The sequence below is a fragment of the Aedes aegypti genome, chromosome 2, assembly GCF_002204515.2.
Source record: "Aedes aegypti strain LVP_AGWG chromosome 2, AaegL5.0 Primary Assembly, whole genome shotgun sequence".
Lineage (NCBI taxonomy): Eukaryota > Metazoa > Arthropoda > Insecta > Diptera > Culicidae > Aedes > Aedes aegypti.
Window position 1 is genome coordinate 119,635,629 of NC_035108.1, and position 23,991 is coordinate 119,659,619.

Sequence of the window (23,991 nt, forward strand, 5' to 3'; positions counted from 1 at the left end):
TCTTACCAAAAATCCTAGATATTTGCACACAAAATTGAGATCCTTAAGAAGTAATAGAAGCAGAAATTTTTCCATCCCAGTTCATTATACGTCACAATATTCAGGTACATTTTTCGTGAAGGGTGTCGGTTTATGGAATGCTCTGCCGAATTTCTTAAAGGAAATAAATTCAATTATAGTGTTTAAGAAGCAATGCAAAGTACACTTTAATTAGTTTTAGTATATATTTTTTTTTCTGTAATATGTAAAATAAAAGTGATTGTTACCATGACGCACTCCATAACTACTTTGTGGCAATTATAAGATTTATATCTTACGCTGCTTGTGAAAAATGCAATAAATGCAATAAATGCAATAAATGCAATAAATGTGTCATCTAATGGTCGAAATGGAAAACTTTTTAAGCATCAATGGGTGCAAGGATTTCAATATTCAATTCGACCGTTTCAGAATACATTGTAGAAGATTGACGTCAAATCAGGTTTCTCTTTTCAGCCGTGGTTGAATGGAAAGTTCCTTTTTTTTATACAGAAGTTATACAGATGAAATATTTCAAACTAAGTTTTCATACGTTAAACTAATTTAGCAATTCTTTTTATTGTGGGCGTAAAGATCGAATCGAAAGCCCATTAGTGTTCTTATGAGCACTTCCACAGTCATTAACTGAGAGTTTTGACCATTTTTGCTATTGTAATTAATTTCTGTCTAAATTAAGACATTTTTGATGCACAAACGGTTAATGCAAGGGTAAACAGTTTTATCTATCCAAATGACATGCGGATTGAGTGTGGGAGTGACTGGAATAAGAGTGGTAAAGCTTTCAGTATGCAGTCACCGAAACAATCCGTTACTGCGCAACGCAACGCAATCTCTAAGAACTTCTGATTTCTTCTTGAATTTGGTTGTTCTGCTCTCCGAAGCCCATGGTAGAACAAAAACTATTGCATGTGGAGTGTTGCAGCTTTATTAATTAATTGTTAAATAAGACATAAAGCACTAATCTTAAATTAAACGTTCCTTTAGCTGGACAAAATAAGGGCATGGCGATAAAGTAATGCCATCAATTCCATCCAATTCGGGCAATTTTCCAGGCTCGGCAGGTTCAACTAAGAAGGCATGCATAAAAGCAGTGAAAAATAAGAACAAGCTTGATTTCGCAAGCGATTCACCAAGGCATCTTCGTTTACCTGCAACAAATTAGTGAGTTAACCTTAGTTCGCACCGAAACAGCCAATCACTTACCAGATCCGAACGGAACAAAGTATTCATGAGCGATCAATTTATCCCCCGTTTCGTTGAGGAATCGCTCCGGACGGAAAACTTCCGGATCTCCCCAATAAGCCTTATCCATGTGTAGCGAGTAGAGAGAAATCAACGTAATGGTATTCTTCGGAATTACATAAGTGCCAAGCTGCACGGGAGCTACAGTTCGATGGGCAATAGCCAGGGGAGCAATGTTGGAAATCCGTTGAATCTCACACAGGACTGCTTCGGTGTAGGGAAGATAGGGTCGATCTGCAAGCAGCGGTAATCGATAACGACCTATGACGCTGTCCAGTTCGTTATGTATTTTCTGGACTATTTCCGGGTGGTGCAACATGTGGGCAATTCCGTAGCCCAAAGTGTTACTAGTTGTTTCCGATCCTGCTTGGAACAGATCCAAACACAGGCAGAGGAGTTGTTCATTCGTGAACGAAGAGTGTCTTTCGGCGATATTCAGCTCTCGCAAGTAGGACGCAATGAAACAGTCTGGATTATCTGGCTGGTCGAGTTTCGATCTGATGGATTTTATTGTGCCCTGTGAATGAAAACATAATGTAATGTAACTTCGGTTCTATACCATTACCCGAAATGCAATTACCCGAAATGCATTACCAAAAAAAATCTTTTAACGGAATGTACCATTACACTTTAATCTCAATTTACGTACAAGATCGGGGGATCGTAAATTGAATCAGTTCGTATAACGAGAGAGTTTAGTTCATTAAAAAAGGTTTTGGTTTCCAGAGTCTGCATGTACGAAATGCATTTTTTATTATTCCAATAAATTATACCGTTACCTACTCAGACTTAAATGTTTAAAAATTTGGGTTTCCAAAATTTCCTTGGAATTCTGGCATATGATTCCACATGAGTAAACTTAGGTTTATTCATCATCGTTAAGTACCATGACCTATGTTCCAGGAAGTTATTTGATGAAGAGCGCCCGTTAAACTCAACCATTCATCCAGCTAAGTAACAAGACTCTACTGGACGTGTACTACTTATCGAACAATAAGCTATAGTGCTTGTAGATCTTGTATATCTTATGGCCTAGCTTTCCGGAAATTCTTGGGAGGCTTACAACTATCGTTATCCAGCTTTTTACTTTTGAGTATAGAAAAAATGTACACGAGGAACGTCAGAAATTTTCTTCATTGTTACTATATACAAAAATTGTAATTTTTCCTTGTTTTCTATTTCGTTTTAACTGTTTTCTATTCTAAATAAGAGTGCTATTCGGAAGCCCAAGCACGCAGTTTTGTTTTGGTTTCGCCGCCGGAGTGAATGTACGGTTTACATGTTTTGCTGGGCATTTCAAAAGTCGAAGCACTAATTTTGGTTTTTTCGCATTCAACTTTACCATTCACGCGTTTTGCTGTACAATGGTTTGCTAGGGCGACTCAAGCCATCAGAATCGTTCACACCACCCCGAGCGTACGTCGATTGAACGTTGGATTGCAGACAGGATTCAAATGCTGAATTCGATGAGTTTGTTCCAATATGAACCAATGCCAAAATATTATTCATAGGTGTTAAAACGTCTGCCAAACGTATCCTATGGCCTTTCCCATCCCATTATCATTCTTCAATATCCCGTAACACCTATGAGAGGTCGTAGAGTTCTCTGCAACTTTCTTAAGTAGGTGTTCAATTAACCAACCCTTCCCATTCCTCAGCATTTGTAAGGACGTGGCCAGGAAAGCTCTCAACTGTTGGAGAATGCGTCAATCTTGTCTAAGAGTCAAAAGTTAGTCCCAAATCTTTGACTTTGGTAACGGACGGGGAGGAGGCAACCCTCATACAACAGTTTAGGACAGTACCACCTACGAATTTGTGCGAGTTGCTTAATGCTAATGCTAACTGTTTTCTATTCTAGATTAATGAAGAAAAATAAACGGCATGATCAAATACCAAAATGTGGTCGTCCACCAGGAGATATTTCCGCACAAAATACGGATGTTTCTGATATAAATAGTTGAGAGAACCTACTAACCTATAACAAGATATTGCCCTGGGTGGGGCCATTACAGTTCCTTTTTTCACGATGATTCGTTGCAGGTTATTTATTTTAGCTAATATTTTAGGATTCCGATATGATTTTATTCCCCGAAGAATTCATCAAGATATTGCTGATAGAATGTATTCTGAGATTGAATAGCGTACTAATAATTATTTTTCTAATGTTCTCCTTCAATTTGTCATGCCTCTAGAAAAGCTCGGAGGATTAGCTTAAAAGCATTTTCTGGAACTCCCAAAGAAATTTGATAGAGGAATGTTATGATCTTCAGAGTATCTGGAGAATTTCCTTAGTAAAATCTGAAAAAAACAATCTGTACATATTTGTAACTAAGCTCCTGACGCAAATCCTGAAAAAAAAAACGCTTGAACTTTTCCAACTTTAAACTTTGAAATTTGAAATAGAAAAATCGAAATTGAAATAGACAGTAAAAGGAAAAATATCAGTATAAGAGCACTTTGCGGCATTTTCTTCATATGTACTGATTCTAGTAACAACCTGATAAAAAACAGGAAATATCCTGTCCTGCAGATTTGTGCTCTTGAATCCGAGAAACCTCATTGTTTTTTCTCTATTTACCGTTTAACTAAAATATTTTGAGCGAATTCATAAAGATTGCTATGATTTGATGGATTGAGTTCCATTTTCTCTCAAGATTTTGAGCAAAATGAACGGAACTAGAAAATGAGTTGATTTAGGAAATTTTAGAACTTCGTCCCCTTGATGCTACAACTAGACAACTCGAAAATTCAAATTTCTAACAATTCAACGTTGAAAATTGCACGGTTTCACGAGATGATGCTTAGTCACAGATAATATGATTGAAAAGTAATCTTTGAATCACACGCTTATGATCTGTGAGAATATCTGGCAGATTTAATTAGGATTTATGTTTCGACAAATTGAACTCTAAAAATCTTAATTTCGAGTTATCTAGTTGTATCATTAAGGGGACGATATGCTTGGAGTAATTTACGCCAACTTCGAAGAGCACTGTTGATGCTGTGATTTTTTAAAAGTTTTAGATTCTGAGAATAAGTATAAGTAGTTAAGTACAATTCACTCTACTGAACGACTTAACATATGAAAGGATTTCAAAAAGTTGCAGATCTGGGTTTTGTATCCTGTAAATAAAGAATAAAATAATATGCCCACAGTTCGGGATGTCTCCTCTTCTGCGCTTATGGTAGCCAGTATTTTTAGCTCAGAAATCCCGTAGGTACGAACAAGTAAAAGGTACCAGAGTCATGAAGAATATCACTTGAGATAGGTAGACATGACACTGGGAACTATGTTCTAGAGCAGGCCTGCCCAACCTTTTTGTACCGCGGGCCAAATATCAGAAACAATATTGTACGGTTGGCCAAACTTTTTTTGATGCAGCGATTTCAATAACTTTGGGTAAGAGGAAAAAAAAATATAAAAATCTCATTTGGAGGAATTTGAATAGATATTTGCTCATGTGATAATCTCGATAATTATGTGAGAAAAGTGATATCCTGCTTTAAAAATTCCGTCCAGTTCGGTGAGATCGTTGTGCAGGATTTTATTAAATCGTTCTCTGAATTCTATCAGAAATTTTCGTATGATTCTGTTAGAATCTCATCTAGTATTGTTTGAAAAACCTGATTAAATTTAAAAAAAATGAAAATTATATTATAAGATTGAAACCCTGGATTTTACGATAATCCAGTGTATGATTCTGTGAAAATTGTCCTTAATATTCCGCAAAACAACACTTTATGAAATCCTGAGCTAGAATCTGGAGAATTCTGTCCTACTCAGATTTCTGTAAGAAATTCACTAAGAACAGCTCAAGACAATTTTGCATACTAATATCCAACATTCGGTGATAGTCATTTTGCCATCATTCCATGAACTTCTAAAAGGATTCTGTGACAAAATTGCTATGTGAAAATTCTGCCTAAGTTGTCCGAGAAAATTGATGTGAGAATTCTGTATTAAACTTCAAAAGCTATTAATCTTCCTCTGAATATGCCTGATATTGGTTATAACGCTCAAGTTTTTTAATCCACCTTGAAATTCAATAACATAGCGTTTGGCCATAATCTTTTTGTCGACAACATTTTTTCGAACTTGAATTCAGTTTTGTCCTTATGTTCATATGTCCATATGTCCATGTGTAGAATGTTATTGGCGAGCTTCCTCTTACATTTTTAATTCACATAAAATTTGGTACTTTTTTAAAATGTAACATTTTCAACCATTTATGAAATAAAGCGAAATTGCATGGATAAAAGACTTGCAGAGAATCTACAAAATAAAATATCTCAAAACAATTTAAGTATCTAAATTTTTAATAATCAGCCTTGGAATGTTCAAACAGAGCTTCTAGAGCAGTAAGAGGGCCAGATATAAGAAGAATGTTGAAGCTCTTCGTGGGCCGCACAAAATGAAGCGGCGCACAGTGCGTTGCTCCATAGACAAAAATCAAATTTCAAATTATTTTATCCGGTGATAATAAGTATCCACAAGTGTTTATAGATAGCATCCGTTATTGAATCATGTATTTATAAGCTATACAAAGCACTAAAACTATCACAACACACGTCGAAAGTGACAGTTGTCGGAGTAGCAAAAAAACTAGATTTTATCGCATATTTTCAGCAATTCCTTCAACTAGCACGGAGAGTGTTGAAACCAAAATATTCAATCAAAATCTAAAAGAGAACATGGCTAAAGATTGGTAAAGTATATTTGATGTGATAAATGTGAATACCAAGTTTAACTTTGAATATGAGAAATCGGCACGTTGAGTTGGCTAAGAAATCAAACTTATGAAATATACTAATATATAACTTTGATTATCGATTCAAAAAAATTTCCACCCAGTTCCACCCCAAATCATGCACAGACATGTTTCTTAGAGTATCCTCTAAGAGGTCTGAAAGATACAGCTGCAACTCACTGTAACTCTTCGAGATTTTTGACTATTTTTAAGGTATACTCCTTAACCAGCACAAGTATGAAAATGAGTTGTTTGTGATGAAAAATCCGAAAATCTTGCTACGCTATGTGGTCTCGGCTCAATCAGACATTACACCAGAGCAAGTTTATGCTTAAAATAACATATCTTAAATGTGGTTTCCAAGATGTTATTTAAATTTTATATAAAAAACTGAAAAATTGAAAAAAAAAATCTTTTTTTAATTGGGGGCTTATAAGTCACTTTTGCAGCTAAGAGTGAGAAGAGACATATTTGCAAACAACTTCTTACATCATTATGAGCAATAAAAGTACAAATTGCAAGGCTTTTCTGGGAAAATAATTAAATTGGCGCTTGGGACAGTTATGCGATTATGCCTATATTATATGCGAGCCGCACGTTGGGCAGGCCTGTTCAGGAGTATTCTGAAGTTTATGGTAGGTATGACTAATAACATATTATAATATTTCATAGGTTAAACACGTCTGAACTGAACTACAAAGTATAAGTTGAAACCAAATCAATTTATATTCACGAAATTTAGGATTCCAATACATAATTTCCCATATAATCATCTCAACTCAATTTACGAATTTAGTAAAAAAAGTTAAGTAAATTGAATTTTCATGGAAAAAAAACTTCGCAAATTGAGGTTAACCTTCCTTAGTTCCAAACAAAAAGTTACACATTGTGGCTTAGGGTCGTTTTCGACCCGAAAATTCAAACAGCTCGCAAAAATCAGTGTGTTGACGATTCCGGGCAACGAGGACAACCTTTTCATTTCAGGGTGATAGGGTTTTGTTCTTCTTCGTCGTAAGCGCTACTATTTGTCGTATCAAACTTTAAATGTTCTACTACGGCGGATATTCAAACTTACCTGCAACATAGATTCATTATCCAAGTGTAATTTTGTGAAAACTGATATGGTTTGTACACTTGTACACCAAAAATGCAATAAAACTACTGTATTTCGGTAAATAACTTCAGTTCAATTATCCACTTTGCACTTTTTCACCGAAATCGCATGGACGAACACGATTTGAGAGAAATGCTTAGCGATCGACTGAGCCACACCACTTTCCAACACAAGTTTCTTCCCGCCCCCGTGGGTGACTTACTTCGCCGGGCACTTATTTTCACTATGGAAAACCTTCGTACTTCTTCACTGAAGGATTTCATTCCAATCACACACCGTAAAACTTCAATAAATCACCAAATTTTACGAAATTTCCTCAACCGCCGCGTATAATTGAGAATGTAAACAAAGTTCAATCCGTCGTACTGAGAAAAAAAGAAGCTTGTGCGCATCAATGTGTGCGCGACGCTCGATGTAAAATACGGTTTCTTTGATTGTGTTGTTTTCGCTGTACTGTGAGCAAATGCCATAATTGTACGGTCAAAAGGAATTGTGTTTATATGTTTGGGCTGAATTTTGATAACGAACAATGAATTTTAAAGGAAATTAGTATATTCCATCATGCTGAAGGAATGGAGGGAGATGCCAGTAGATCTATATATTCTAGTAAAACATTTTATTATAGCGTTGATATGTTGTGTTTTAACCATTCAATACACACAGTGAGCCGTAAGTTGTGAGACGAATCTGGAAACTGACTGCGACGGAGTTGAAAATGATACGACGGACTGGGAATACGGTAAGATGCATTTTCTTTGCATTATTTCCAAAAAGAGATCAAGATTTATCAAAATGTTATTGTACAATGCTAAAGCCGTTTTGAGAAAGAATTGTTTGGCATCGGTTTGTGTCAGCATCATTCACTGCAATACTGAGAAAATTGCAGTTCTCACTGATCAATGCTTAATACGATGGATGCTAGCACATCACCCTAGATAAAATCTTTGGAAGTGGCGTTTCTAAGGGTGGTAATGCAAACTTCATGCTTCTCCTTATCGTGGGATGGGACACAGGTTTTTCTCCCTTGTGCCCTGTCTCAAGAGCCTTGGCTCAGCGCCTTTCCTTGCTCTCTGGAAAGAGATGAAAACCCTCCCAAAATACAATAATTTTAGATAAAAAAAATAATCTTTTCCTGCTGTGGATGAAAAACACACACACATTTTTGGAGTATTTAGGAAAGAACTTTCCAAACTCTTCATGTCAACTTCGCTGGATAGCAGAATTCGCAGTTTATTGTTTTGGTATCTCTAAATGTTTCAAAATATAATTCAAGATTCAGAGCCGTTAAAACGAATACTTGGCTTAGGCTGCCATCGCGAAACACTATCCAAAAATCGAAAAATAATTTGCTCACGTCTTCGAGGTCACCGTCGGCCTCGATCGCTATCACGGAACACTACCAAGCAAAACGCGTAAATGAAGAAAAACAAACTCGCTGACCCAACTCAGAATTTGCTAGATGAGAAGCAGCAGATCCGTTCATCATTGAAATAAGAAGCAATTGAAAAAAAAAACTATTTTCACTTCACTTTTCATTAAACTGTTTGCCGAAGAACAAGCAGAGTGGCAGGAATTCAAAATCAATAAAATTTAACCGTTGCATGCTTAGTTTTGGTCAAAAAGAACCACAGTGGCCATTCATCTATAACTGAACAAGAAGAGTCACAGAGGCAGTGCTGTTAAATGTCAAAATTTTTGAAAATTTAAAACGGCTTTAGCACTCTTCCAAGCGAAATATCGCATCGGCAAATATTGCCAACCGATAGTTATTCGGAAAAAGTCACCGGGAAAAACATTTTCGGTGACTTTTTCCACAGGGAAGGATGATATTAGCAATATTCAATTGTCAAAGTCGCGTGATTTTCATGACATTTAACAGCTCTGGTCACAGGCATTAAAAATCATGAAGATTGAACCATTGTATGCCTAGTTTGGTATTGAAACTTAGTGGTCCCATAATATAGGTTGCCCGGATCAGATTGTTTGACCACATCCGGATCTCCTGAAACAAGACATGTGTGCCTTTCATTTAAGCCCAACAGAATTAAAATTGGTCAACACACCGGTTTTTGTGAGCTTCTTGAATTTTCGGGTCGAAAACGACCCTTAATCACAATTTGTAACTTTTTTTATGGTAGCCTCCCTAGGGGTCTATTGAATGTTTTGTTTCCGCAAAAATGATATTTCCCACAAAAAAAAAATCAAATTGCTGGGTTAGTTCAATCAAATGTTGCATGGAGTTGAATTTTTAAATGGGTCGAAAAAGACTCAAGGTCCGTACTAAGGTTAAAGTGCCCGTAACGCGGGTAGATCACCTTTTCGAGGTGCGTTACGGGGTAAGATCTATCATATTGTACTCTTGTTGTATCTGTTCTTGTGAATACTTATAAGTTACGGTCGGAAGAATATAAGAGAGTAACAAGCCACTAAGACCCACCTATTTGTCCTAGATGATGAGGAGGTCGAAGTGGAAAAATGGCAACTGAGGTTGGTTTCAACTCATGGGACAATTTCTTTCCGAGTTCAAGAGTTTATCATTCGATATCTAGGAGGGAAACGATTTCGAATCGGTGGAGTAGCAAAACTCTTAAATTCTAAAATAAGCTTTCTGTTTCAAGGAATCTAAATGTCTCATGCGATGAAACCTGTTCCCAGTTTCAAAAAACGACTTTGAATCTTATAAGTAGAAGCAATAATTTGATACGCTAGAGTACCGATGCATGGTCAAAATCAGTATCATTCAACCAGCTTAGTGGCCGAACCTGATTAAGGGGCGCGCTTTTGAGAGTTTAATGGTGACAAACTGTTTTCTCCAAAAGGTATAAATAGCGGTATCTTTTTCTAAAGAGGCTCTATGCAAAATGGTAAAGAATGATATTTGTATAAAAAACGACTACCGTTTTGATTCATATTACGGACACTTAAGGCCTCAGTGAAGTATAACCCAGCTTGGACCATGCAAAATAAATCATTCTGTATGATTTTTTAGCGTTATCGAGCGTCAGAAGCCCTTAACTTTCGGATGGTGGGTAAAGAATACGCGTCCGCAACTTGAATAATTTTAAATAAATCAAAACGTGTGGCATTTTCATGATTCTTATTCCGGACGCTCCCTTATTTTTGCCTCATATTCCGGACGCTTTGATTCGAATTACGGACACCTCATGATAATCATTAATGGAACAGTCAAATCATCAATTGAAATCGTTCAACCACTTAAGAGACGTCTAAGGTAGTTGGGCATTATTAGTTTGCTATGATATTTATGGAAAAAACCTAATAAAACGAGCCTCGAAAATGAGAACTTTTGGACGACGAAAATTGAAACATTTCGTGTGAAATGTTTCCCATACAAACGAAAGTGTCCGGAATTTGAAGCTGTCCGTTATATGAATCAAAACGGTACTTCATTATTTCTCAAGAGTAATGGAGTAAAACGACATGCACTAAACAAAGAACACGGGTATACCACAAAAGATCAAAGAAAACTGGTCGCAGTGGTTCATCCCGAACAGAAACAGAAAAAAAAGGTTAAAGTGTATAGCAATTATTTGGGAAAATTTTAGTTTAGCAATGACAATCTGCAATGTTGAAATAACGGCTAATTAAACAAAAAGGTGAATCATCTATGAAATGCAAATATTTGAAGACGTTGCATATCGATATGATAAAATTTGAGGAAATTTTTGACTCGTCTTCGATGCTTATATTTTTCTAAGGAAAAACCTCCCATGTCCATTATCCTCGGTGATTCTTCTTCTTCTTCTTTTCTGGCGTTACGTCCCAACTGGGACAGAGCCTGCTTCTCAGCATAGTGTTCTTATGAGCACTTCCACAGTTATTAACTGAGAGCTTACTATGCCAATGACCATTTTTTGCATGCGTATATCGTGTGGCAGGTACGAAGATACTCTATGCCCTGGGAAGTCGAGAAAATTTCCAACCCGAAAAGATCCTCGACTGGTGGGATTCAAACCCACGACCCTCAGCTTGGTCTTGCTGAAAAGCTGCGCGTTTACCGCTACGGCTATCTGGGCCCCTGATTATTCCAAGTAATTTTTAGTCAACATTGCTGAAAAAATAAATTCCCGATGAATTGTTCTTCCTGGTAATGATATTCCAGTAAATGTTTTCCTGGTAAATTGCATTTTGGGGTAATGGTTTACCAGGCAATGTCGTAGAACATAAACTTCGATAAACGTGTTTGTCTTACTTGCAAAAATGTCCAAAGAGGGCGCAATAAGTTGAGCAGCGGTGCAAATCCAGACTTATCCGGCAGCACATACCGAATGGGTGGAAACTGATTGAGAACTCCTCCAGACATGTCAATGACCCGAAAGCTCTTGTGAATCGTCTCCATAATCCATTCGAGCTTTTTATCGTCCAGATCGAACCTGAAACAGAATGCGAGTATCAGCAAGCATAATCCACTATGATGGTCAATGAACTTTTCACCTCTTTCCAGCGATCAACGTCCATATGGAATTCAGCACCGAAACATCGAACGCATTGTGCATACTAATCACTTTCTGCGTTCTCGAGAGTTTCCTCAAATGATGGATCATCTCTTCGGCTTCCCTTTCTAAGCTGTTCACCATCCCGGTCCGGCCCATGCCAAGCGCTTTCAGCGTTCTCACCGAGAATCGCCTTTGAATGTCCCAATGGGCTCCATCGGTGAACACCACTCCGAGCCGCTTATCGAAGGAACGAATCCGAAAGAAGAACCCGTCCGGACGACCATCGAACTGATCTTTGGAGTACACCTCTCGGATGGCGTCCAGCCCGGACACAATTACGACTCTATCCCGACCTAGACGAAGGCCCACGATTGGTCCGTAGCGGCGCATCAATTCGGCCCACATAAGATGATAGAATTTGAAGTGCTTCACCAGTCTCAGCACTTCGAATCCGCTGCCGATAAGCGGGAACCAGTTGGGCCCTACAATGAAACGTGACAGAAGTATGATAATGATATGCATTATTTTCGAGGGGGGAGTGGGAGATGGCAGCCAGAATGACCTATCTCAATGAATAAATTATACAAGTTCTTTTTCGATGCACCCATATAATGCGTAACGGTATTCGTTGTGGATTGTTACGAATTATTTAGAATATGGATATAGCAGAAAAAGAAGCCAAACTTTTATTGAATGTTGATAAATGAAGGTTAATGCCCTATGCTGATGAATTCAAATTTCAGATCATTTAATAGTTTTAGATTAATATCATTGCAATCTTCTATTGCTAAGATGAGTGTTTTATATGATTGTTAACTTAGATCAAATTCAATGTACTTATAAAATTTATGAACTGTGTGGTCCTGCTATGAAAATGATATGGCAGGATTTGCAGAAAGAAATCAAGAAACGTTTTTAACAATTAAGAAACAAAAATTATGAAAATAAAATTTTTCAATTGGACCTTGGCTCTAAGCCCTTTTGGAAATTATCTAAAATTTTGAAAAAAAAAACCTCAGAGACCAATACCGGCATTGATAGAAGAAAACAAATAATTACTAACTAATTGCGAAAAAGCTCAAACAATTCATGGGAAACTGATTTGGAAGAAGTGAGAACTACTATTATAAAAAAATTCAAAAATATGAAAGCTCCTGGCGATGACGGAAATTTCTACATCCTCATCAAGAAACTTCCAGAAAGTAGCCTAACATTCTTAGTTGATATATTTAACAAATGTTTTTAATTAGCATATTTTCCTGACAAATGGAAAAATGCTAAGGTTGTTCCAATTTTAAAATCAGACAAAAATCCTGCAGAAGCTTCTAGCTATCTTCCAATCAGTTTGCTTTCTTCCATCAGTATATTTTTTGAAAAGATCATTTTGAACAGAATGATGGTCCACTTCAACAAATATTCTATTTTTGCCAATGAACAGTTCGGATTCCGCCATGGACATTCGACCACTCATCAACTTTTACGTGTAACAAATTTGATCCGTTCCAACAAATCTGAAGGCTATTCTACTGGTCTTGCTCTTCTAGACATAGAAAAAGCATTCGACAGTGTTTGGCATGAAGGCTTGATTGTAAAATTAAAAAACTTAATTTTCCAACATACATTGTTAGAATAATTCAAAGTTATCTATCAAATCGTACAAAAGACGAATCGTTTAAAAGACTTCCTGTACGAGCTGGTGTTCCTCAAGGCAGCACTTTGGGACCAATGTTATACAATATTTTCACATCTGACTTACCTGAGTGCCCTCAGGGATGTCAAAAATCCTTGTTTGCGGATGACACAGGCCTCTCCGTCAAAGGACGTTTGTCATCCGTAGTAGATTGCAAAAATTGAATATTTCTTCTAACGCTTGCAAAACTCAACTGATAATAATAGTTTGACTGATAATAATAGTTTGAAACCTTCAAGTAGACATTTTGTCACGATGAGAGGGGTTTCAATAAATTGGTCAGATGAAGTTAAGTATCTAGGGCTGATGTTAGATAAGAATTTAACTTTCATAAATCATATTGAGGGCATTCAAGCCAAATGTAACAAATGTGTAAAATGTCCCTATCCCCTTATGAATAGAAAATCAATACTTTGTCTCAAGAACAAGCTTTTGATCTTCAAACAAATACCAGGAAGAAAGCTCTGCCGAGAATTCAAACAAAATTTTGAAAATGATTCTGAAGCTTCCTCCCTGGTATAGTACCAATGAGTTACATAGAATATCCAATGCTGAAACATTGGAACAAATATCAAATAAAATAATTAATAATTTCAGGCAAAAATCAACAATCTTCTATTGCCACGATTAGTTCGTTATATATTTAGGTTAAATTAGGAATTAGTAAATTGAAAACGTGTTTTTTTTTCTCTTATAAGCAGGTGAAATCAACTCACCTGTAAAAAATCAGAACTGCTACGGCAAATGAAATTAAATATGTTATTCACAAAATGGTAATAAAATCTTAAATTTGTCTTATCAAATTAGGATGATAGTTTTGTCTAATAACACAGAACATCTAGATATAATAAAATATCTATCTACATAAATAAAAATGGAATGGTGTTTGTATGTCACGAAATGGCTCAATAACGGGCCAACGGATTTTCATGAATCTTTCACAGTTGAATTTGTGAAGGGTTCCGACGTGTTCGTGTGAAGGAAAAACTTAAGAATGTCTTCGGAGTAGTCGGAAAAACGAGAGAAAACTAATCTGTAATGTTGTATGGGGGATGGACATGACGGTTTACAACAGCCTACTTGATGGCAAGACGAAGTTTGCCGGGACCACTAGTAATAAATAAATGTAATGTTTGGAATGAAACTTATGAAGAAACTAAAAAAAAAATGAACTGTGCGACAAATGTGTACAACTTAAGTTACAAGATTCCTTAGAAGATTATCAATTATTTAAATATACCTGGTGGAAAGTAGCCGGGTTTGCGCATGTCTCGTAAACAAAACAAGATCACAAATATTATGAGTACCACTAAATTCTGCCACATTTTCACTACACTTTTTGGACACACCACTCTTCACTGCTGACCGTTGCTTTCCAAAGAAGTTGCCACATCCGACTGGGCCGAGACCATCTCGATCAATCGATTATATGGACAGTGGCCCCCATCTCCAATCCGTTGGCCCATTGACAACGTTCGGGATGGGAGCCAGAAAGGGTCATCGTGAAATCTGAACTGTTCTTTTTCTTATGCTAATCACCATCAGCAGCAGCCACAAAGTTGTTCTAATGCATTTCTCAAACCGAACTCTTTTCTTTCGTAGCCTTTCCAGTGTTCTTGAAGTCTGGATCTATTCTCGTTCGAGAAATAGAACAAAAATAGAAGTGCTATCTCTTGTTTGGAATCAGTTGCAGATTCAGAATGGCTATTTCCGATCTACTTGTTATTTTAGGAAAATATGACTGGTCAGTTTGAGTGTGAAAATTATGTCAGCATAGTAAATTGTAAGCTTGACACTAATATTACTTGGAGTAAACGTTTCACTTCTAGACAATTTTGGTATGTATTTCAATCATACATAAGCAGCAGCAATCCTGAATGGACTTCGACTTCGCAAATTCTATGTAGGATGATTTCGAGGGTTTCAGCAACAACAAAATTAAAGATCTTGATCAGCTTGAAAGAAGGATGGTGTCTGCAGCAAGTCTGTTCCAAAGGCGTGATCCTCTGAAATCTGTTTAGAGATTGTCGTATCTGAATATTTTGATTCTTGTGAATGTGTACACCTGGGAGGGAGAAACCAATACAAACATTTCTGTACGTCATAGTGAGCCGAGATTTCGCTGTCACGAACTGTCACTGCGAGCCCAGATCTCAAACATTGGACTAACATGAAAAAAGCGCGTAACTGATTAAAACACATTTTCGTATTTCTTCAAAAATGATAAAAATCGAATAAAAATCAATTCATGCACATAATGCAAGTAATGTCACGTGAGCACCATTTAATCTGATTGAACATAAAGCATTGAAAAACGCATCGTTCTACTTTTTCCAATGAAAATGAATATTTAGTGCATAGAAAACTGTGGCCCTTTTTTCATGTTTGTCAGGAAAGATCGAAGGTGCTCAACAAAAGGAAACTACCGATTTTCTGGATTTTCTCGAAGCCTGTCTTGATTGTTGTTGGCATACTGGAGTTATCTTGCAGTTCAAAATAACGTTGTCTTATATTTCGTGTGTAGTATCGGTGCCTCCCTCCCAGGTGTACACTATAATAGGTTCCTAAAGCCCTGTCCCAATTTTAGTGCCAAACGCTTAAGTTTAGGTCAAAAACACATGTTTACTCATTTTTCTAATGTTTTCCGTTGGTTTAAGTCCAAAAAATATTTTTATGATTTTTTTTAGATATTGCCACACCCCTTGGCTTAAACTCAAGTTTTGGGTGAATTTTGTTTTCCGTGTCCCTTCCGAAATGTCAGATAGTAACAACCCCAGTGTTAAAACTAAAACCTCTGTGGTAATTTTGTCGGCTAAGCGAACTTCAAACATGATCAAAAGTGTCAAGGTTCATTTGTGGACCCAATTTCTAAATCACAGTTTAAACATGATATAGCCGTTATTTGAGCGGAGAAAATTGCTAAAGTAGTTGCTCTTTTGTGTTGTTAAATAAAAACTAGATTTCATTAACATTTTAGGATCCAATTCGTCAACAGAGAGGGAAACTAAAAATATTTAATAAACTTTCATCATGATTTGTTTTTATGAACCATGAATTATCAGCTGGATATCTAACAAATATTGATAAGCTCATCAATTTAGACCCTGACATGGTGTAATCTAACCTTTCAAATACCGTAACATGGGGTGTTAAGGACACATGAGGCAGGGACGTACAAAATCATGCTCACTATACCCGAGGGGGGAAAATAACTCGCGATAACTTAGGCATACCATATTTTGGTATCATACCTTAATTAGGTATTGTTCAGTTGTCAATACCTCATTTCTCGCATAACTTGAGATCTCGCCTTAAAAGCCATTGGCAACCAAGTGTGTAGCTTGTTGTTATCGAACAAACGAAAAGATTTACACGTTATTTTAAAATGCTACGATGAAGAGAAGTTCCTCCTCTATCCCCCAGTGGTGATAGATTTCGTCCTGGTCCATTCATTTGCTTAGAAACAAGGAGCTACTCACTTGGATACCAATGGCTTTTAGGGCGAGGTCACAAGCTATGCGAGATTTGGTATTATAATGGTATTGGGAAAAAATGTTTTAAACAATTAAAAATACTTCATTTTCGTTTTCGATAGCTATTGAGGTCTGCTGGAGGTATTGAACTACTATTGAAAAATTTCACTTTTATATGAAAATTCATCATGTATTATTTTGGTATTACAATACCTGATCTAATTATTAGCTTGGTGTTTGTAAAATGTGCAGAAAGTATTTTTTTAAGTATTTTACCTGTTATGCAGGACTCATTGATCCCTCATTCAGGTTGTAAGTATTGGAAATTATCTGGCATGGAATACCTTAGTTTGCTATTCAGTATTTATTTTCTTCTGCTCGGGTACTCAATTCACTGACTTTTATGCAACCATCAAAGTAACCGCACCACCACCAAAATCATTGTATCAATGAAGATGGCTCAACAATAGATGAAGAAAACAAACAACGATGCCCGTATGTCGTTGGTTGTTTTAATTATCAGAACCAGAAGAGTGTCAGTTTTAGAAAATTGATTATCAATGAGCTTCGTTTTAATTGAAAAATATGCTGCTATACGAGTAATGAACGATCCGAAGCACGAAATCGATTATATTGGCGCGTCTTTAGTGTGCTTTGTGCAAATATTACAACTTCCCGAAGTGAAATGTAAAAAAGTCAAGATAGTTCGAATGAAAATAATTTTTGGTTTCCGATTATCACAAAACGTTTGAGTATCAGCAGGTTTAAAGGAAACTGACAATTGTGCAGCAAGGCCTTTGCCAATCTTTGTTGTGTTGTCAAGGTGAGGATACAAACAAATAAAAATCAATGAAGAAACTTTCCAGCAAGCGTCAATATAGGCGAGGGTAGATTGAGTATTTTCGTCCCTGACATGAGGTTTTACGGTATTGAACTTCTCTATCACGTTCGAGAAGTCACAGAAACGTCGAAAGTCGATGTATCAGTCATTTGAAATGCTTGATTCAATCGGAAGATTGTGAGTAGCACTATGTGATAGGGGCTGTTTGTTAATATAACGTAATGTTTTGAAAATTAGTAGGGAGTTTAGAGACTATTAATTAATTAGTGGGGAGTTTTTTAGATTATCATTATTATTATAGAGTGTGACGGGGTTGGTGGTCTGATGGCTACCGCTTCTGCTTCACATGCAGAAGGTCATGGGTTCAATCCCAGGCCCGTCCCTTTCCTCATACTTTGTAGTTGTATATCTCTCACTTGCTTCTATCTTCCATTCTAAATATATCACACTCAAACTATTCGTTCATAGCAAACGCTAGAACCAGAGACGGACAAGAAACCGTTTCCCTAACGCTTCCTACTTCCACGCGCACGCCTTTCTTACGCCTGATACATAGGCAGTCTGCTAACCACAAAAGCAAACCTCTCTGCCATGCCTTTCCCCCAATCCATACACTCCCGCATGAACTAGCGTAGATGCAGTGGAATATACGGTCTACGTGGGAGCCAGTTCAATGCATCATCAATTCCTCCCCCTTCCCCTCATTGGTCTGCATTCTGACGTGGCAGGTGCCATTGTTGCCTAAAATAGAAGATCACCAGCACTTATACACTGAAGATGCTTGTTAGTCCCAAGCAGTCATTCGGTTGGTTCCTTGTGTAAGTGCAGCTGATCTGGCGATACTGGAGTAGCATCCACGGGCGGCCAATCAAGCTCAAGCTCAAGCAATTATTATAGAGTGTGTTAGAATAAGGGCGTAAGTCACATGATCGATTTCTCTTCGTCGATCCTATCTTCTGTGAATAGAGGTAACAAGATGCGGGTTTGTCACAAGGGGATATACGCAACGAGGTTCGCCTACCGTTCATGTTTTTTGGCTCACAACGCTGCTAGGCATCCCGCTGCTTGAATGTTGAAATGCATCAGCATTTGCTGTCTGACATGGCCCGTGTTTCGACCTGTGCTGTTTGGGTCGGCCCGCGTGAGAGATGATGCTGTTTGGGACGGCCCGCCCGAGAGATGATTGTTAGGCGAGCTTTGTTTGTAGTTGACAGCCGTACACCCACCCTGGTTTGTCAGCTTTCATAACGCGAGATTGCATAGCTGCCTAGCGTTTTATGAAAGAGTTGGAGAGAAATCGATCATGCGACTTACGCCCCTATTATCCGTAGAGCGCAACTCGAAGAGCGCGACGAAGCTCAGTGATGGCAGACATTGCGCCAATCCCAGCCTACGTCGCATCATCAGCGGCAGCTGAACATCGTGGTAACTTTTGTGTATATCCGTTGAATTAAACAAAAATAATTAAATAAAATAACTTTACATAACTTTACCTGAATTAGAATATATCATATGTTTTTTTTTGACCACATTTTCCCTTTCCGTCATCTTCAACTCGTTGTTCGACTGGTGCAAACAACTCTCGCGTTCAGTATCATAAGGGCGTAACTGCAATGAACGATTTCTCTTCATCGATTTTCTCTTTAGCTAATTACTTGGCCGTTCAACTGTTTTCGACTGCTATTTTTGACTCAGTAGAAAGTTCTTATCATCCTTTATCGTCCTGCATCAGCAAATATTTTGAAAATCGGTTGGATTTCCTTTAATAATGAAAACATAAAATCGACGAAGAGAAATCGATCATTGCAGATACGCCTGTATGATACTCAACGCGAGAACTTAAGAAGTGAGTCCACTAGAAAACATTTTCTCCCGGATTGACCCTGAGAAGCAATTCATTTAAAATACCAAATAATAAGAATAATAAATTTTAAACTGTGGAATAAAACGATTAACTCTCCAATAACTATCAAAGTTTTCTCGAATCGATAATCAAAGTTACATATAAGTGTTTCATAAGATTTATATCATTATCATTGTAACGTGTCGATTCTTCAGCTTCAAAGCTAAAATTGGCTTCCTTGTACCATCAATCATCAGAGAATTGAACCCGCCTTAGTTGAAAAGAATGTTAAAAACATGCGATAAAATTCAGTTTTAACTACTCCGACAATTATTCCTTTTCTAACGCTTGTTGCGATAGTGTATACATTGTATAGCTTACCAATACTTGTTTCCATAGAAGATGCTATCTATAATCATTTCTATATACTTATTAACATCGAATAAAATAACTTGAAATTTGATTTTTGCCTATAAAGTAACGCATTGTGCAACAGCGACAAACATTCGCCTTGATTTCGCTGTAGGCATAGTTTGATGAACGTTTCTAAGCGATTTCTAAGGGGGTGGGTTTTTTTTTTAGATTTCTTGCGCGGCATACAAATTATTTTTAATTTTCATACAATAAAAAACTTATCATGGGGTGAGGGGGCGTCTGAAATCCGCCAAAATTGTCTTACGTTATAAATGGATCGCCCCTAAGCGATTTTCGTCGCGTCAGTCTCGGTGGGTCTGCATAAAAGTGCTTGCAGCGACACAACAACGAAAACGCCACGATTTTTTGTCGCTGTCATTGAAAAAATCGCGTTGATTTGGGGAAATCAAATGTGCGACACATGCGAGTAAATCAGCACTATCGAATAAGAACATCGAATGCTCGAGCATCATAACTCGCGTATCCATTTATAAATCTCTACTTTTTTTATTCTCTTTATTGAGATTCTGCTCAGAGGGTTATAATCAGTGTTGACCAGACTCATTTCCCCGAAATTCGAATTATGAAGCCACACTGAAAACAGCATTGAAGTAAAAATTACCATGTTGATGGTTTGAATTAAATGCACAGCACCACTTTATTTGTGCAGACTACCCACTACATTTGCTTCGAACACATCTTGTCGTCTATTTTACCATGGCGGCAACATGGAAAGAGGCCAGTCAAAATTACCATGTTTCATAGTTAGGTTGATGACTAATACAAGTTATTTTTTCAATCATCTCTTGCATTCAAAGTTACGACTATCGTGTAGTAAATTTTACTGATTAGGACATGGTAACTACGAATACAACTTTCAGTAGAATTTTCAACCAGTAATTGCATTTAAAATAACAAAAGCCGTGTAGTGGGTTTTACAGAATACATGTATTTATCTAAAATTATTATATCCATTATAACAATTCACGCATAATGCATTCAGATATGCAAATTTGTACAAAATACAAAATAGAACTGATCTTCCGATATTTTGCAAAATTTGTTATCTGATACATACCTATACTGGGTTATGTATAATTTTTTAGTAAATCAATTTTGTATGATTATATTTTTAAGTTTTTGATAATTTGTCCACACCTTTTCGGTCCAGTTCATACTACAAAAAAGTGCGGAATGAAATAGAATCTAATGGAATTCAGTTAACATTATCTCAGACTTTACAGTTAGCCTTACGAAGATGCATTGACAAGTTGACCAAATAACTGTTCCAGAACTTGAAGATCTTCCGGGGCCACTAACAAGGTGGTATGCCATCCACAGTTGGCGCAATTGGTGCTTAGCTTTACATTAGCTACGCCCGGCTCGTTGGATGTGATGACCGTCAACTAAAAATGCAAAACTTTATCGGGTGGAATGGGCGGTAGGCCACGGTACAGTAAATAAAGTCACCAATGACTAGAAAATAAAACCATATTATTGATGAAGTTTTCAAACATGCTAGCTTACCTTATAGGCCAAATTGATCTTCATGATGTGTCAGCAATTGAGCTAGAATACCATAAGGAAGCCGCTTCCCAATAGTCATTTTCTATGAATTTTATCACGGGCTAAAATAACAAGGAATTATTATGATTTTCCCTCTCAAATCATAATCATACTTACCATCAATCTCTTGATCATCAAGTATCTCTAATCTGTTGATGCTTTAATGGTTCAATTATTAACAAAATAATTTATCCACCTAACCACGCAAAAGAACTGGTAAGCAAAAAATGGCGTCCTTCACTGGGGATGAGCTTGAGTTCTTTTTCTAGGTTGCAATTTTTACCATGGCCATGGTAAAATCGAGAACAGTATTCTTTTCCTATTACTACACATGTAGTCTATTTGACTTCAAGAAGTATAACATTTGACTATAATAACAAAGTTGAAAGTACACAGTATTAAAGTCTTATGACATGGTTATTTCAACAACATTGTTTTCAATATTGATATTTTTTCATTTCATTTAAAAATATCTTGAAATAGTTGCGTTAACAACATTGTCATGATTAAGGTTACTACACCATTAGTTTTAGTGCATGAACTGTTATAACTGTGCGTTGTATTCCTGAGATGGAGAGGGAGGTGGTTGGGCTTGAGTGTTGCACATGGGATCCGACAGTTTCGATCTCGGTGGGCCGCAATTCAAGTTTCGGTGAAATGATTCGCACTCACTCACTCACTCATTTCATTTCACCGAAACTTGAATTGTGGCTCTCTGGGATCAAAATTGAACAATTTTGTTTGCAGTACTCAAGCTTAACCATCTGCTTTTCTATCTTAGGAGGAAAGAGCATGGCTGTATTAGTTCGTGGCTTCGTAGTTCGGGAAATGTTATTTTCGCGGAAATGAGTCTAAACAACACTGGTTATAATACGTAGAATGATGAAGGCATTTGGTACACTCAGTCAGCATCTGCTTTGTAATAAATTGAAGCTCAGATACAAAACAGATTCGTCATCTATTAATTTAAATCATTCTTATTTATCGAGGCGAATTGAATATGTTCATTTTAAGCACATGCATTCCGTGTTCAGTACAATTAGCAGAACTTAAAAGCGATTCTTTTCAGCTCTGTTTCTTTTGATAGGAAAAATTGACCATTTAGTTGTTCATCCTCTTAATAAAAATTAGGCTGATATGATATGCAATACAAAAGCAAAAATTGACAATGGTAAGAAATTAACGACTGTACGACAACATGCAAAATGTTTATTTTATCCGAAAGAGTTTTACCTACGTATCGTCCAACCCTTGCAACACTTTCAAACACTTTTCAACATTGATCAATGAAAACCATGATTAAAATGTCACCTAAACATATCCATTCATTGTTGATCTCTTGACGAGATGGAAAAAGTTTGAATCAACTTATTTCATCTCATAAGAAATTTTATATTTTCAATTCTCTAGTAAGGGTGACTTGCAATATTAAATTTCATTAAGTTCGATACAACAAAATGTCAATATTTTTATATGTCATACTCGCCAAGTGTTGTTGATCAAGCATTTAAAACATTAAAACTAATACAGAAGTATTTTTAATACTTATTTGGCAGAAACTGATTGAGATATTGCAAAAACAATCAAGTTTTCATATATACAGCCTTTCAATGTAAAAACAATCTAGAGGGTAACCAAATTCCGTGAAAATTTACTATTTTATTCCTAATCCGAAATAAGGATACATGTGTTTTGGAATTTTTTGATGAGGGTGACCTTTTTCCGAAATAGGGTGACCAGAAAACTCGTGACCTTGTACAATTTTTATATATTTTTTTAAATTATAACTTTTGAACCGCTTGACCGATTTTCAATTGATATGAAAGCTTAAGATTTTAACTTTTCAAGACAAATATGAAATTTCACAAAAAAAAAATTTTTTTTACAAAAAAATATCAAATTTTTCCGTTTTTTCGTATTTTGAAGGCCTCAGGACCGAAGGGGCTATTGCTGTTTTCATTTTTTTCTTGAAAGTCCAGAAAATTTTACGTTTACAAAGCGAAAGCAAATATATTATTGAGGTTAAGTTTACATTGTTGAAACTGAGAAGCCTTATTTTTCTATTATTGAATAAGCAGTCGCCAAAAACCCGATATCAACGCCATTAACGAAGCATATGAACTAATAAAATTATTCAAACCTTTACCCACCCCAGATGAGCTAAGTCCTTTGCGTGTTTCGAACGAATACAATAAAGCATTCAATGTCTTCACACTGAACTGTCCACCATCCACCGTTGCATTAATCAGTCTAGTAGATTTTCCGGGAAACCCGTTTTCGATCGCTATCTGCTAGCTTCATATCAAAGACGGTGGAAAAATCCAATACATCTTTTGGTTTCATTAGTTCCTACGGTTGGGTTGTTAAGAACAAGAAGTAAGTTTCCACATTACTAGTTCGAGCAAATTGATATTGTTTTGAATTGAAATATTCAATGGTGTCATTTTGCTCCAGCCTCTCGTATATATACAGTCACCCCACGCAGTTGAATAACTGATAAGAAACTATGTGTAAAAATAATTCTGTGATGTTTTGTGACAAGTTTGATAATAATTTTGTCTTTT

The 23,991-nt window shown here is 36.6% G+C and overlaps 1 protein-coding gene and 1 long non-coding RNA gene across 2 annotated transcripts; both read right to left on the reverse strand.

Moving 5' to 3' along the window:
- Positions 1-946: 946 nt before the first annotated feature.
- On the reverse strand, positions 947-15,350 carry LOC5573424 (methyl farnesoate epoxidase). Its single transcript, XM_021842129.1, has 5 exons — positions 14,531-15,350; positions 11,599-12,082; positions 11,357-11,537; positions 1,243-1,798; positions 947-1,187 (listed from the first exon to the last, which is right to left on the reverse strand). The coding sequence occupies exons 1-5, from the start codon at positions 14,613-14,615 to the stop codon at positions 1,003-1,005; spliced, it is 1,491 nt and encodes a 496-aa protein (XP_021697821.1). The 5' UTR covers positions 14,616-15,350; the 3' UTR covers positions 947-1,002.
- A 5,647-nt stretch (positions 15,351-20,997) lies between these two features.
- LOC110675301 lies at positions 20,998-21,676 on the reverse strand. Its single transcript, XR_002499348.1, has 3 exons — positions 21,545-21,676; positions 21,389-21,489; positions 20,998-21,337 (listed from the first exon to the last, which is right to left on the reverse strand). It is a non-coding gene; the product is annotated as an uncharacterized LOC110675301 (long non-coding RNA).
- Positions 21,677-23,991: the final 2,315 nt, after the last annotated feature.